This window comes from Artemia franciscana, chromosome 21 (assembly GCF_032884065.1).
Source record: "Artemia franciscana chromosome 21, ASM3288406v1, whole genome shotgun sequence".
In the NCBI taxonomy this organism is placed as follows: Eukaryota; Metazoa; Arthropoda; class Branchiopoda; order Anostraca; family Artemiidae; genus Artemia; species Artemia franciscana.
Window position 1 is genome coordinate 27,196,278 of NC_088883.1, and position 14,785 is coordinate 27,211,062.

The following is a 14,785-nucleotide window of genomic DNA, read 5'->3' on the forward strand; positions in this document are numbered from 1 at the left end:
GAAATTCAAGTGAGGTGAAACGAGGAGGGATTGGTTGAAGGACTTTAGTGAATGACAGTTGTGATTTAAATTGAGAGGAGGGTCTATTTTTGGGGGGCCTCACTGTGAGTTTGGGGAGCTTACAGTTAAACGAATTATCACAAAATATCTAAGTTTTATATACCAGGTGGGAGGGGGGGTTTACGTGTGGTCCTGCCACAATTTCAAATAAGTAAAGCTCCCTAATTTTTGCCCTTCCCCTTCTAAATTTTGAATATACCTTTTCGGGGGCTATTTTCAATGACAAATATCGTTTATAGGTATTTCAATGTAAAAAAAGAAGCAATCTTGCCCACCTAGATATGGAAAAATACATTTTCTTCCCTCTAAATTTTTGTGAAATGGCGTAACTGAAAGAAAGATGAAGTATTTAAATCTATAACAATTTGAGTATAAAGAGAAGGTTACCTGAATAGCTAAATATAATAAGAAAACTATTCTCTCCAAAGTTTTCTTCAACACTGGCAAATAAAAAAAAATTATCTGAAATGTTCAGTGAGTCAAAGAAGTTATTGAGACTGAAAATAAACGAAAAGAATTATTTTTGACATAATACCTTAAATTAGATTTTTTTTTCCATGACCACAATGCCTTTCTATGAGGAAAAAATAAATGTTCAAGTAGAGATAAGTCCATTTATTAGACAGTGATAAAGGTGGCAAAATCTTCTTCTTTTTTAATTGAAAAAGTAATGTTTTAAATTTATAATGGATAATTTTATACTTATATATTTAAATATTTAATACTATAAAATGCCGTGCATTTTGAATACTATAAAATACTTAAAATGTATAATTTTTTTTTACTTGATTGGTCACATCTCCTCGAAAATACGACGTATTTTCGACGTAATACCTTGAAATATATATTTCTTTTTTTAAGACCGAACTGCCTTTCACTGTCTAATAAATAGGTTTCTCTCCATTTGAACGTTTATTTGTACGAAAAGAATTAATCAAAAACTTTTTCAAAATAAATATCTAAATGATCTAACAAGGGGCTCACTAATGATAGGTAAATTGCAATTAATAAGTAAATGGCAATGGCAATGTATTTAATAGGTAAATGGCAATTAAATTGATAATTTTTTCGTCAGAAAATGTAAACTGGGATTTCTGCCGCAAAAATTCCTTTAAATCGAAGACATGGAATATATTTTTTGCTCTTACCATCTTAGATCTATCTAGAGAGCGTATCTTAGATATATTCACACATAAAATGCAATTTCCTTTTGATAACTCACAAATTATAAAGTTTTTAGGGAAGTAACACGCTTTTATCAGTGTTGCCACATAGAACCGTGAAAAATAACAAACACAATTTAGCTAATTTTACATTTTTTTTTTGTAAAAGTGTGCACATTAACAATTTGTTGATTTCACTAGACAAATTCACCTTCCAGGAAACGGTACACTTTCTTAAGCTGCTTGATGCCATACATTTTTAGCTTATTTTTGGCTGTTTTTCAACCTCGATTCTTTTTTAATTTTGCGCCAACTATTACATAAAACCGCGTAACTGCACATGGAAACATTTTTCTTTAAGAATTGAATTCCCGATTTTCCTATTATTTCTAAGATATTTTGTCGTTTTAAGTTTTCACTTCACCATTTCAATCAGTCAGATTTCAATTTCACTGTCCTTGGTACTTTAAAGGGCCACTGAAGGCATTTTGGGTCTCTATATAGCATCCCTGCTGCTTATAGTTTTGGAACTATAAGCAGTGGAAGTTGTTTTCCAAAAATTGTTGTAGCTTTTGATCAATTGCGCATTAGAGATTTTTAGAAATTTATAAATTATAATAAAATTTATATATATTATTAATTAATTAATTTATGAAAAATTTACGCAAATTATTACAAAATTCATAATTAGAAATTTCTATGTGGAGTCACTATTGGTGCTTTTAACGTCTGTCACAGCGCCGTGTACTATACACTATATGTATGTATTTGCGTGTAATGAAATTGTGGGAGTGCGTTATCAGAGAGTAACAGTATTCTAAGAACTTAGATTAATAATTTGGATTTTTTTTTCTATTAAGGTTTTAGTGTTACAGTTTATAACCTAAAAGTATAGATAGATAGATAGATACATTTATTCACACGAAAAGCCCAATTGGGCCATGGTGACATTCACAAAACAAGTGAAAAAAATACAGCAACAAACACAGACTGAAAAGACATTAAACTAATTATTTAAGAAAACATCATGATACCTCATACCTACCCGGACGAACTTTCCAATATTGTTTATAGTTAAGTAACACCTACTTCTCAAAATTTCCGAAATCCAATCTCTCCCACCCTCCAATCTCCCTACCAAATATTTACAAGCGCAACTCCCTCAACTCCCTACAATCCCCTAAAAGATGTTGCAAAGACTCATCCATCTCTCCACGCATAGGGCAACTGTAAGGACCATCCCTCAATCTATTTCTCCCTAAATATTTCCTACGTTCTCCAAGAGACATAAAGTTTTCCCTTATATACATTACCCATTTCAAATCATCCGGAGCCAATCCCATTTTTAGGTAAATTTCTTCGCCCCAGTTCTCCTTGACCTCCGCATATATCCCAAGGTATGGCGAGGTGGCTTTCTCAGCTTGCCAAACCTGAACTTCCTGAAATTGTAGCCTAGTAGCAACTAACCTAGATACAGTCCCTACCATCTCTCCTATCCCCTTTCCCTCATTCCAGCAATTACCTAGCCCTGCACGGTCTAATATCACATGATTTGGCCACGAATACTTCCTCCTATCTTGAAGCATCATTAAAAATGCTTGTTTAACAAGCCTATTATCTTCTATCGATGGCACTCTGTCCCAATATTTAACCATACTAATTAACCTACTCTGTCTCATACACTTTATTCCTATATTCCCTCTTAGTACTAACCCATTAAAGTTATTATCCCTAACATACGCTTAAAAAACCTCAACTGTATTCTCTCTAAATTCAACCCCCTATTAAACCCCCCAAAGCTACGCCCCGAAATGCAAAGCCGATCTAACCCTAGCATTAAAACATACTTTAGCAGTCCTTTATCCCTAATTTCCTTGATACTACTTTTACTTAACAATCCTAGTAGTCCATATCCCTTACTTTTTACTATCTTGAGATATTTCTTTTAATATATATATATATTTGATATGTATATTTTATATATTTGATATGATATATTTTTTGATATGATATATGTATTTTGAAGCTATATTTTAGAGCTTTGATAATTATCATATTATATCAGTGAATATGGTCACTTTTAATTTTGCGCTGCCTATGAGCATATAAATTTCATCCAAAAAGTCAATAAAATTGTTGTTGTTGATTTGCCAAAAGTTGAAGAGATATATACAAAAATGTAGCGTTAAATAGTATCCTACTGTAATAAAACCTTAAATGCCCTATGTACAGTATTCTGTAACCTATGTGGGGAAACGGTCATAAAATTCTCCACTAAAGCCATAGCTTCTATAGGTGAAGTCGGCCGAGTGAAAACTGCTCTTGGTTCGCCAGACCTGACTTTTTACTAAAGACAACCCTGTTCAAGTGCAGCTAATTTGCCTTCTGAGCCTCAAAAACTCCTATCGGAGACAAGAGCTGCCAGAAAAATTAACTTGCAATTGCGCCCAAAAAAACGATAATTCCTCGGAAATTTCAGACTACTAAAAACCCTTAGTTAAAAAAAAACAACAACTAAATCTTTAATTGTAATAAAACGTTTGTCACCACCTTTCTATTTATTGAAATCTATTAAATCCTAACCCTGTTCACCAAACAGTTCACCCTGCTCCAGGAAAATTAAATAAACCATCGTAAATAAACAATCCTATCTGATTCCCTCCGTAAAGCTTTTTTTCATCAACTTTTATTACAATTTTTTGAATACATCAAATTTCCCTATAAATAAAAATTTTCTCTTAAATTACAACTATTAAACATGAAGGGTAATTTATCTGATCGGATTTGTTGATCTTTCAGTTTTAATTACTGGAAGCTTATTGTATTTAGTGCTACTAGCGATGTTGCTAGCTGGAAACATTAATAATGGTTTATTAAAAGTTATCATTCGATGATTCGATAGTGAAAGGCTATACTTAGCCTTCAGGGCCGTCATTTCATTTTTTTATTTCTTTGGGGGGGGCAAGGATTTTTCTTCGTTTTTTTTTAATGGAGATATAAAAAACTATTTTTAAGGTATAGGGAGAGGGAGGTGCAGTACTTGCAATAATATGTTCTAATAAACCGCCAGGAAGATCATTAATATCTATTGAAAAAAAGACTCGATTATGGAATTTTTAATCAATAAATAGGAACCCTCTAGAGTAGGAGAGGGAGGGGGAGCGTATTTGTCAAAACAGCTAGAATACGCCAATTATGCCGACATCTAAATGAAAGCTCGGGTCAAATTGTAACCCATTGTTAGTTTTTTGGTGTTCATTTATATAACTTTCTGACCTGTTCTGAAATCAGTTTGTTCTATTGATTACAAACAACTGATAAAATAGTATCTGTAAATGTACTCCTCCTTCCTCCCCAAATGTATTAATCACTTTTTTCACTTCATTTTTTTTCACTTTTCACTTTTTTTTTCAGCGGAAAATTCAACTTTCCTGAAATTTCGAAAGGGAGACCTCATTCTCCTGGAGCCAGGGTCTACAGGGAAAACCTTAAACACAGGATGGTGTTTGGGTCGATGCGAAAGAACTGGTGAAGTAGGGGACTTCCCTGCTGAATTGGTTTATGTCATACCAGCATTAAATCGGCCACCAACGAACGTTCTAGTAAGTTTTTATTCTGCATACTTTCATCTTCCTTTTCAAAACTTTTGCGATTTCCAGCAATATCTGGAGGTATCATGGGGATGGTCAATTTAAAAGCCTTAAACAAGTATAAGTAAAAAGGAAAAGTTTTCCTTTTTCTGTTCTCAGATTCAATTCTGTTCAGGTTTTCTGTTCTCAGGGGCCAAGTACCCTTCTTCAAGATAATTTGCCAAACTATTGCCACTGTTGCCAAAATTCAGCTAATTCAGCGAAATTCGGGTAATATTCAACATCCAGCTAATTTTTGGAATCAGTTAAATGCAAAGTCGCTCAGAATAAAAGTTTGTCCAGCATCCATGCCTAAATCTAGCTCCAATGAATGGTTTTGAACGTAGTTACAGCTAACAACTCATAGCTACTACTACTACTACAACTACTAATAATAACTCAATGCTGCACCAAGCCGCCTGCGGCAAACACAGCTTCGCTCGTTTCTCTTCCGTCCCAATCTATTCAAAGCATACCTCCTTATACCCTCCCAAGAAGTTTCTATTTCTCTTAAATATTTCTTTACGACCGAATCCGCGACCCGCTTTTCATTTGGCCCTTGACGGATGCCCGACAAGGATGATCTGAGGCAATTTGTCATCTTTCATCTGCAGAACATGTCCTATCCATCTTTCACATGAATGTGTCTACAGAACGTGTCTAGCCATCATATCGTAGCAATTTTCTTAAATTCTATTGGCTACCATGTTTGAAATTGCGATAAAAAGTGAGCTCTTAATGGATTTAAATCAACTTAATGGATTCAAAAATAAATGTAATGGATTAATGGATTTGGAAAATATATCTAAATAAAAACTTAAGTCTCCTTCCGAGCCTCAACTAATAGAGGAGTAATTTTGACCTGATAAAGAGATAACATGAGTTTTAGTAAAACTTCGTTATTAATTGTCCTCTAATGCCGAATATTTTTACGATTATTGATACTTGACAGTGGAAGAGGAGGTTGGCCCCTTCTCCAAAAGCACCCTTCCTCTCCTAAAAAAACGCCTTAAACAAGATAAAATATCCAAACTGGGTTTTCTTTTTCTTATTTAAAGTTAACAATCGATTCGTAAGACATGTTCTGATCCCTGTTTGTTCTTTGGTTTATTTGGGTTGGACTATAACCAGGGTCAGTTTTTTTTTTTTTTTTTTTTTTTTTTTTTTTTTTTTTTTTTTAATAGAACGAACTCTTTTGATGTTGCTTTGCTATTAAATACCACAAAGTAAATATTTTTGTAAGACTTTATTCTTTTTGAGGGAGTAGGAGTGGGTCAAACCTGGAGACGACCCTCCTGACTATCATTCTGGGTGTAATTTGGATGTTTCTACTAACTGAGGCAGTTCTCAAGTTCTGTTTTTTCGTATGTTTCAGTAGTTTGGCAAAAATCGCGTAGGTTGCATTTTAGTTAAAATGAGGTTAAATCCGAAATTGTACTAAGGGTGGAGTAAATTTTACTAATGGTGGAATAAGTTGTCACTTCATCCAAAAATACAAAATCAGTGTTTAAGAAAATAGAGGTCGAGGCTTAAAAGAACTGGAGGCCGAAAAGTTATTTTCAAAAAATCCTTATCATTAAATATTATTCAAAATCGCCAAATTCCAATCTCCCCTCTTGGATTCATGGCTCAAGACTATATTCACCGTTTTCATCAGAAAAACGTTTTCTCGTTTTCACCAGATTCACCACATTATTTCGTCGCTTATTTGGCAACAGTGTCGTTTGCACTGTGACACAAGTATGATGAAACACTGTTGGAAAAATTTAACTTGGATATTTAGCTTTGAGTCACTTGAGTCACTATATTTGACCTTCTTTACGACATTTCTTAATTTGCAATTTTCCAGGAATTATTTGCATTGGAAGGTGCAGAAAAGGGAAGGAGATTGTTGGCAACTCAAGCACCTGAAACAGAGAGCCAAGAAAAGCCCCACACTCTTGAAGACTATGCAATGGACCATTTCCGACCCCCTTCGAAACGAACAATTAATAAATCAATGACCTTGAATGCTGCCAGAAAAGATAGTCGTGATGATGTATGGAGACATTCTAGGTTAGTCTACTTTCCAACATCCGTTTATCTAAACTTTCCAATATTCTTTTTTTTGTTTTTATATATTTATATTTTTTTTTAGTAAGAGTGTTTTTAGGTGAAATGAGTCTTTGTGTGTGAAAAACTTCAAGATTTCTATTTAAAAACGTTTCCACGCAATCAACTGGTTCAAATAAGCTCAAAACGCCATATTATTTAAATACGGTCAAAGCTACATTTTAGAGCAAAATTGCTTTTAAATCCTTTGAAAGCCAAGGCCTTAATGTGATCAACCGGATATCAAACAGTTCGAGGTAAGGGGCCATTCCATATGCAGTCTAAAAAATATATAATCAGATGAAAAAATATTACTGAAAGTATAATAAAAAGTTTTTTTTTTCAGAGAGCCAATCAAGCTGCCACTGTTGAAAAAGTTGGATGGCAAAGAAGCCTTAAGCCAAGAGGCCGTATACGCATTCCAAGCCATCCTAAAATATATGGGAGATTTACCTAGTCGCCGATCAAGGTCAACTAATGACCTCACTGACCAAATATTTGAAGGGCCACTTAACCACGTAAGTTTTAGAATTGAGTTCAGATGTCAAGCTTGTTTCATTTTTTAAGGCGCTAAAGTCGAACAATATATTTTTGTAGTTGTTCAAGGTTGAAGAGGAGGTAAACACAGGAAGAAGGGACAATTTAACCTGCTATGAAGAAAAGATCTTATCCTGATTGTGAGGAGGGGATTCCTAAAATTGGCTCGGGGGACTCCTCCATCCCAGAGAGGTTGTAAAATCGCAGCATTAAAAGATCCTCTGATCTCCACCTTTAAGGGGGCCAGAATGTATAGATAGATGAACAATTGATTTGAATAAATTTGAGCTGATATTTTCTTTGTATATATAGCTCGTCTTGTATAATGTATATCCAGTATGACTTAATTCTGAATTATAGGCTACATTGGATAATATTAAATGAAAGACGACAAAACGAACTTTAAAAACAAAAGTTTCCTAATGCCGATCCTTGCTCCTTAAAGTAAGTATGATTGCACCAGACCTTTAAGGTCCAAATCGGTGCTGCTGATCTCTGTTTCGTGGCCCTTCAGCCCGGAATCGCAATGGATCCTTTCTCCATAACTTCAATGTTGTTTGAGTTTTCCCAAAACCCGTCCACTGGAAAATCTTCCTCTGAAAATTCTCCCAATACACCTCCCTTGCGTGGCAAATTCCCTCCCCCCCAAGAAAAAGGAAATCCCTCTCCGCTGAGCCCCCCTCTCCGACAATGCTCCTCTAGAAAATTTTTGTCATATGTAATTTAATGTAAAATTATTTAAAAAATTAGTTTAAGATTTTGAACCTACATGTGCGAATTAAGAATATGTGAATAGACTCACCGATGGGGTATTGTTTGATAATTGATATCCAGAAAATATGGAATGTGAACGGAAATAACTGTCAAGTATTTGTGTTAAGGGGGTCTCGAATTTTGGTCTGCACAAAAAGTATCAAGAGAGCCTGGGGGGAGGGATTTTAATCGTAAAACCTTCGTAAGAGTGTATTTAACAACTTCTTAAAGTTTCTTGGCGATCGCATGAACATTGTAGTAAATATTAATGCATAAATGGCACATACAGACACACATTCAGTTATATTTATATAGATGGTCCGTCTGATGCTCTAGATGCGTCTGATGCGTCATCTATAGATGCTCCTCCTCCTCCGTCCCAATCTATTCAAAGCCTCTCTCTTTTCACCGTCCAAGAAAGTTCACATTACCCCGAAATCTTTCCTTACTACTTGCTCCCACCCTAACCAAGGGCTACCTGCTTTTAGCCCTAGACGGTTGGCCAAAAAGGACAATCTGCTATCCTTCATCCGCAGAACGTAGCCTTGCCACTTCAACCTTTATCTCATTATAGCCCTAGAAGGCGGAATTTAGCAACACTTTTCGTACAGTGTTAATAGATTAAACATAATATTAACCTATTAAATTAGTTAATAGACTTCACAAAATACACAGACACACAAAATAAACACACACATACATAATACAAAAATACATACAGAATACAACGGCACAGACATGCATTCTGTTGTATTTCTATAGATTGTTTCCCAATCCCAAGGAAAAATATTAGAAGTAGGCTATCTGACCGTTGCTTGCAGTTTTTGCGAAGGGCTTGAATTTCAAAAAATTGATTTAGGAAACTGCAAATGCAGGGTAACACTTTAGTTCAAGTTAAACAATTTCTCTGTGACTCTGAAAATGCAAATGTAATGGTAATGTTTTAGTTCGAATGGAAAGATTCCTTTTGTGTGAATTGAATAAAAAAAACAAGTTTTTTCAACTGAAAGTAAGGAGTGACATCAAAACTTAAAACCCACAGAAATTACTTCGTAAATGAAAGAGGCTGCTTCCTCATCAACGCCCCGCTCTTTACGCTAAAGTTTGACTCTTTCTCTCAATTCTTCTTTCTAAAACAGTAAAAAACTTTAGCGTAAAGAGCGGGGCGTTGATGAGGAAGCAGCCTCTTTCATTTACGAAGTAATTTCTGTGCGTTTTAAGTTTTGATGTCACTCCTTACTTTCAGTTGAAAAAACTTGTTTTTCTTATTTAATTTCTGAACGTTTTTGAATCAATGCATGTTTTGATTTTGGCTCTCCGCAGAGGAATAATCAAAACGAAATTTGCATATTTTTTTTTTTGGCTCAATGGCTTTCTCATAACTTTGATCGAATGATTTTGAGAAAAAAAGAGCGGGGGACGAAGCCTAGTTGCCCCCCGATTTTTTGGTTAATTATAAAGGCAACTAGAACTTTTAATTTTTTACGAATCTTTTTATTGGTAAAAGATTTACGTAACTTATAAATTAGCTTACGTAAAGAACTTTTGTATTCTCATGTTTTTATTACATATATGAGGGGATTCGCCCCATCGTCAGTACCTCGCTCTTTACACTAAAGCTTAAATTTTATCCCAATTCATTAAGAATGACCCCCTGAATCACAAAAGCCGTAGAATAAGTAGTTGAAATTACCGAAAATACTTTAGCGTAAAGAGCGAGGTATTAGAAGGAGGTGAGCCCCTCATATGGGTAATAATTTCTGTTTGTTTTAAGTTTTATTGCTGTTCCTTACTTCCAGCTGAAAAAACTTTTTCACTTTTATTTTTTAATTGTTTTTTTTTTTTTAAATAATGCTAGTAAATCCTGCTCTCCCTTCATGGAAATTTTCTTCTCCCATTACAAATTCTCGAAGGAAAGTTCCCCCAGCATATCCCCATCTTCTCAACCCCTCCCCCAAACCAAAAAAAATCCTCCTGAAAACGCCTGTATACTTCCCAATAACCATTACTATATATAAGCACAGGTCAAAGTTTGTAACTTGTTGCCCCTCCCACGGGGACTGTGGGGGAGTAAGTCGTCCCCAAAGACATAGTTATAAGGTTTTTTGACTACGCTGAATAAAATGGCTATCTCAGAATTTTGATCCGTTGACTTTGGGAAAATAATTAGCGTGGGAGGGGGCCTAGGTGCCCTCCAATTTTTTTGGTCACTTAAAAAGGGCACTAGAACTTTTCATTTCCGTTAGAATGAGCCCTCTTGCAGCATTCTAGGACAACTGGGTCGATACGATCACCCCTGGGGAAAAAAAAAAACAAAAAACAAAAAAACAAATAAACACGCATCCGTGATCTGCCTTCTGGCAAAAAATGCAAAATTCCACATTTTTGTAGATAGGAGCTCGAAACCTCTACAGTAGGGTTCTCTGATACGCTGAATCTGATGGTGTGATTTTCGTTAAGATTCTATGACTTTTAGGGGGCGTTTCCCCCTATTTTCTAAAATAACGCAAATTTTCTCAGGCTCGTAACTTTTGATGGGTAAGACTAAACTTGATGAAACTTATATATTTAAAACCAGCATTAAAATGCGATTCTTTTGATGTAGCTATTGGTATCAAAATTCCATTTTTTAGAGTTTTGGTTACTATTGAGCCGGGTCGCTCCTTACTACAGTTCGTTACCACGAACTGTTTGATACAGCTAATCTGACATGACTATAGCGTTGCCATAATGCCACTAAGGTTTCTATAGCGTTTTCAGAGGAATTGTCTGAATGGAAAAACTCCTTTAGTATGACTACTGCTAATCTGATATGACCATAGCGTGGCCATAGTGCCAATAAGGTTTCTATAGCGTTTTCCAGAGGAATTGTCTGAATGGAAAGATTCCTTTAGCGTGACTACTGCTAATCTGATGACTATAGCGTGGCCATAGTGCCACTAAGGTTTCTATAGTGTTTTCTAGAGGAATTGTATGAATGGAAAGATTCCTTCAGTGTGACCACAGCTAATTTGATATGACTATAGCGTGGCCATAGTGCCACTGATGTTTCTATGGCGTTTTCCAGAGGAATTATCTACGGATTTTTTTTTTGGATATCCGACTGACTGACTGTATTTCAAACTGTAGGCTGTACGAAAAGTGTTGCTAAATTCCACCTTCTAGGGCTATAATGAGATAAAGGTTGAAGTGGCAAGGTTACGTTCTGCGGATGAAGGATAGCAGATTGTCCTTTTTGGCCAACCGTCTAGGGCTAAAAGCAGGTAGCCCTTGGTTAGGGTGGGAGCAAATAGTAAGGAAAGATTTTGGGGTAATGTGAAATTTCTTGGGCGGTGGAAAGAGAGAGGCTTTGAATAGATTGGGACGGAGGAGGAGGAGCGCGCGTAGCTCTATTAGCCTCAGGCGGCTTGGTGCTGGATTTAGTTGCTAGTAATAGTAGTAATAGTTGTTTTAGTTTGAATCAAAAGATTCCAATAGTGACTATAGCTAATACAATGTGGCTACAGTAATTTCTATAGTGTACCCGCTAGTGGATCCAGGGGGCCGGGGGGACCATCCCGAGATTGGCACCTTCTTATCCTGTTTTTTTACTCTTTTTTTAGAATAGATTTGTTAATTCGGTCAATTATTGGCAACTTTGTCACATTGGCTCCCCTAAGATTTTGCTCATTGGCGCCCTTGTTACATTGAGCTCCCCCAAGATTTTGTTCTATATCCGCCCCTGAGTGTATCTATGAAACCTCAAATACAATGGGTGTTAATTAGAATTAGAAGATTTCAGTGTAGGGCTATAACTAACATAGCGGGGCTATGGTGTGATTAAGATTTTTATAGTGTGGCTATAAAATTGCAAGTATAATGGTAAGGTTTCAATTCCGGTTAAAAATTTCTGGAATTGACTATAACTAATATAATGTAACTATATTGTGACTAAGGTTTCTGTACTGTTACTTTAGTACTCCAAATGGAACAGCAACATTTTATATCGAATTAAGAGATATCTGTAGTATGACTATATCCTATATAGTGTGACTAAGCATTTTAGTTAAAAAAAGGACTTCTAAAGAGGGGAAGGGCTTTGTATATCTAGCAATAAATATATTAAACGAATCTGTTATTTTATCATTGCCAAAGTGTCGATAATTTTATACGTCTATTGACATTTCCATCCTAGGAAAGTCAGGATGTCAAGGATCGTCCTTTTTTGCCAACCATCTAGGGCCAAAAAAAGCCGATCATTCATGAATTGGGTGGGAAGAGGGTCGTAAGGAAGTATTTAACGGAAATTGGAACTTCCTGGGAGGGTGTAAAGAAAGAAGCTTTACATAGATTGGGATGAAAGAGAAGCGTGCGTAGCTGTGTTAGCCTCAGGCGGCTTGCTGCTGCAGTTAGTTGTTAGTAGTAGTAGTAGTATATGTCAGTCTGTTTTTATTCTATTCTTTTAAATCTGGTTTTGTTTTGTATTTTTAAATATGGTTTCACTATAGTTCTTTTTCACTCCTTTTCAGGAAATACTGAGAGATGAAATATACTGCCAACTAATGAAACAGTTAACCGAAAACCGAAACCGTTTGAGTGAAGAACGGGGATGGGAGCTCATGTGGCTTGCTACTGGACTCTTTGCCTGCTCTCAAAGCCTTCTTAAAGTAGGTCTCATTGTTTCATATTCCCTTATTACCACTCTATTATTTATTTGCATATCCTTCTGATAACTCCTTCTTTATTTCCTCAGTGTTAAACCTTGCTGTCTGAATCATGGTAAACAACGAACCACGACCCATAGTAACCAAAAGTTGAAAAAGCGTTTAAAGGAACTGCCATTTGTAGTTGGTTTAGAAGTGGTAACTATTATTTTGACAAAAATATGCACGAATTTTGAAAAAGAGCCGGAAACCCCCTGAAAATGGATTTGGATCGAAACGAAAAGTACACCACTAGAGTCTTCATTGCTGAAATTCAATATAGGTTTCTGGCAGCAACAATCTCTTATTTACAAAAAAAAATTTACAAAAAACAAAAGAAAATTTATTATTTACTTATTCTTACTCTTATTATTACTATCTTATTATTATTCTTATTATTATTCTTATTTACAGCTTGGTTTGTACTATTTTTCTTCTTTTTTCCCCTTCATATGAAATCCAACTCCAGTCAACAGCCTGATCCTCCTCCACCCTAGTCTGTCCAAACCTTCCCTCTTTACCCACTACCATAAAATTCCAAACTCCTTGAAATCCTTCCTTATTACCTCTTCCTATTCCATTCAGGGACGACCTGCTTTTAGTTTGGTCCCTTATGGAGGGCCAAAGAGAACAATTTGTGGGAATCTGCCATCCTTTATCTGTAATACGCGTCCTAACCATCTCAACCTTGTATGTAAAACGGTCTGAGTTATATGTCCTATGTAAGAATAAGATAATTGGGTGTTTATCATATTAGATTACGTCATAGATGGTTATGCATCATAGTAGATGATACATCTGATGATGTATGATAATAGATACATTTAAAGTCACCAAGAAAAGAATATAGCTCATAACATTAGTCATGAGTCATATTCAACCTCTGAGATGCAAAATACATCTCAACCTTTATTTATCCCATAGGAAACGAAAATTGAACAAGCTTTTTGAAAAAAAACACACAATTTTCAAGCGAGCGAAATTGTCATTAGAAGCTGATTCTGGAATGGTAACTGTAAATACGATTGATCTTAATGATAAAAATTAATTATAAAAATCTAAAAAGCGATAAATAATAGAAAAAACAAATATAAATTTATGGGAATATCGAAATAAAGCCTGAAAACCGTCATCTCGAAAACCCTATAAGCAAGTTACAGCCCCCCCCCCCCCGAATAACAAGGAAATCCAACTTTTCTTTGTATGGGTTGCACTAATGTGTCTCGGTTTTATTTTATTTTCCCTCTTTTTGGTTTCATTATTTAAAACCAAATTTGACGACAACAAAATAAGAGAGGGAAAAGAGTTGCAAAAATACCAGTAAATCGGATTTTGAAGAGTTTGGAGTTCTGTGAAGTTTATAAATAATATGAACTTTACAGGAAAAAATGTGAAGAATATTTCATGTGAAGCTCTCGAATCAAGAGTTTGAATCGTGATGCGATTACTTTTCAAAATTTTATCATTGAAGAATTGCTCAAACGGGATTTGGACTGAAGTTCTGAACACAACAATCATCTATAGTTCGGCAATATCGCTTCTACTACTGCAGCGCTAAATAATTCCGAGTTATGTGATTTCTAAGACTAATACTGCCTGTACTCCTCCACTCAAATTTGTTCAAATCTTTACTCTTTACACCCCCCCCCTCCCTCCATGAAGGTCTAATTCTCTTTTAAGTCTTATTACATCTTTAACATTATTACGTCTTAATACCTCTTTAAATCGTGTTTGATATTCGTATCCATTATTCCTATCGTATTCGAGAACATCCTGCTTTTTGTTTGACCCAAAGTACGGCCCAAAGTTTGGCCCAAAAACGGATGGCTGAAAAGTATAATGTTCTAGAACTTATCATCCTTCTTCCGTA

At 35.4% G+C, this 14,785-nt stretch overlaps 1 protein-coding gene across 4 annotated transcripts in view; it reads left to right on the forward strand.

The window, feature by feature from the left end:
* The window catches only part of LOC136040632 (myosin-VIIa-like), a 204,668-nt gene that overhangs the window by 172,383 nt on the left and 17,500 nt on the right, over nt 1-14,785 (forward strand). For all 4 annotated transcript variants that reach the window (XM_065724911.1, XM_065724910.1, XM_065724912.1 and 1 more), the window contains 4 exons: nt 4,638-4,825; nt 6,702-6,907; nt 7,290-7,461; nt 12,742-12,879. In XM_065724911.1, coding sequence (XP_065580983.1) covers nt 4,638-4,825; nt 6,702-6,907; nt 7,290-7,461; nt 12,742-12,879 — 704 coding nt within the window. The remainder of the gene's footprint in view (nt 1-4,637; nt 4,826-6,701; nt 6,908-7,289; nt 7,462-12,741; nt 12,880-14,785) is intronic.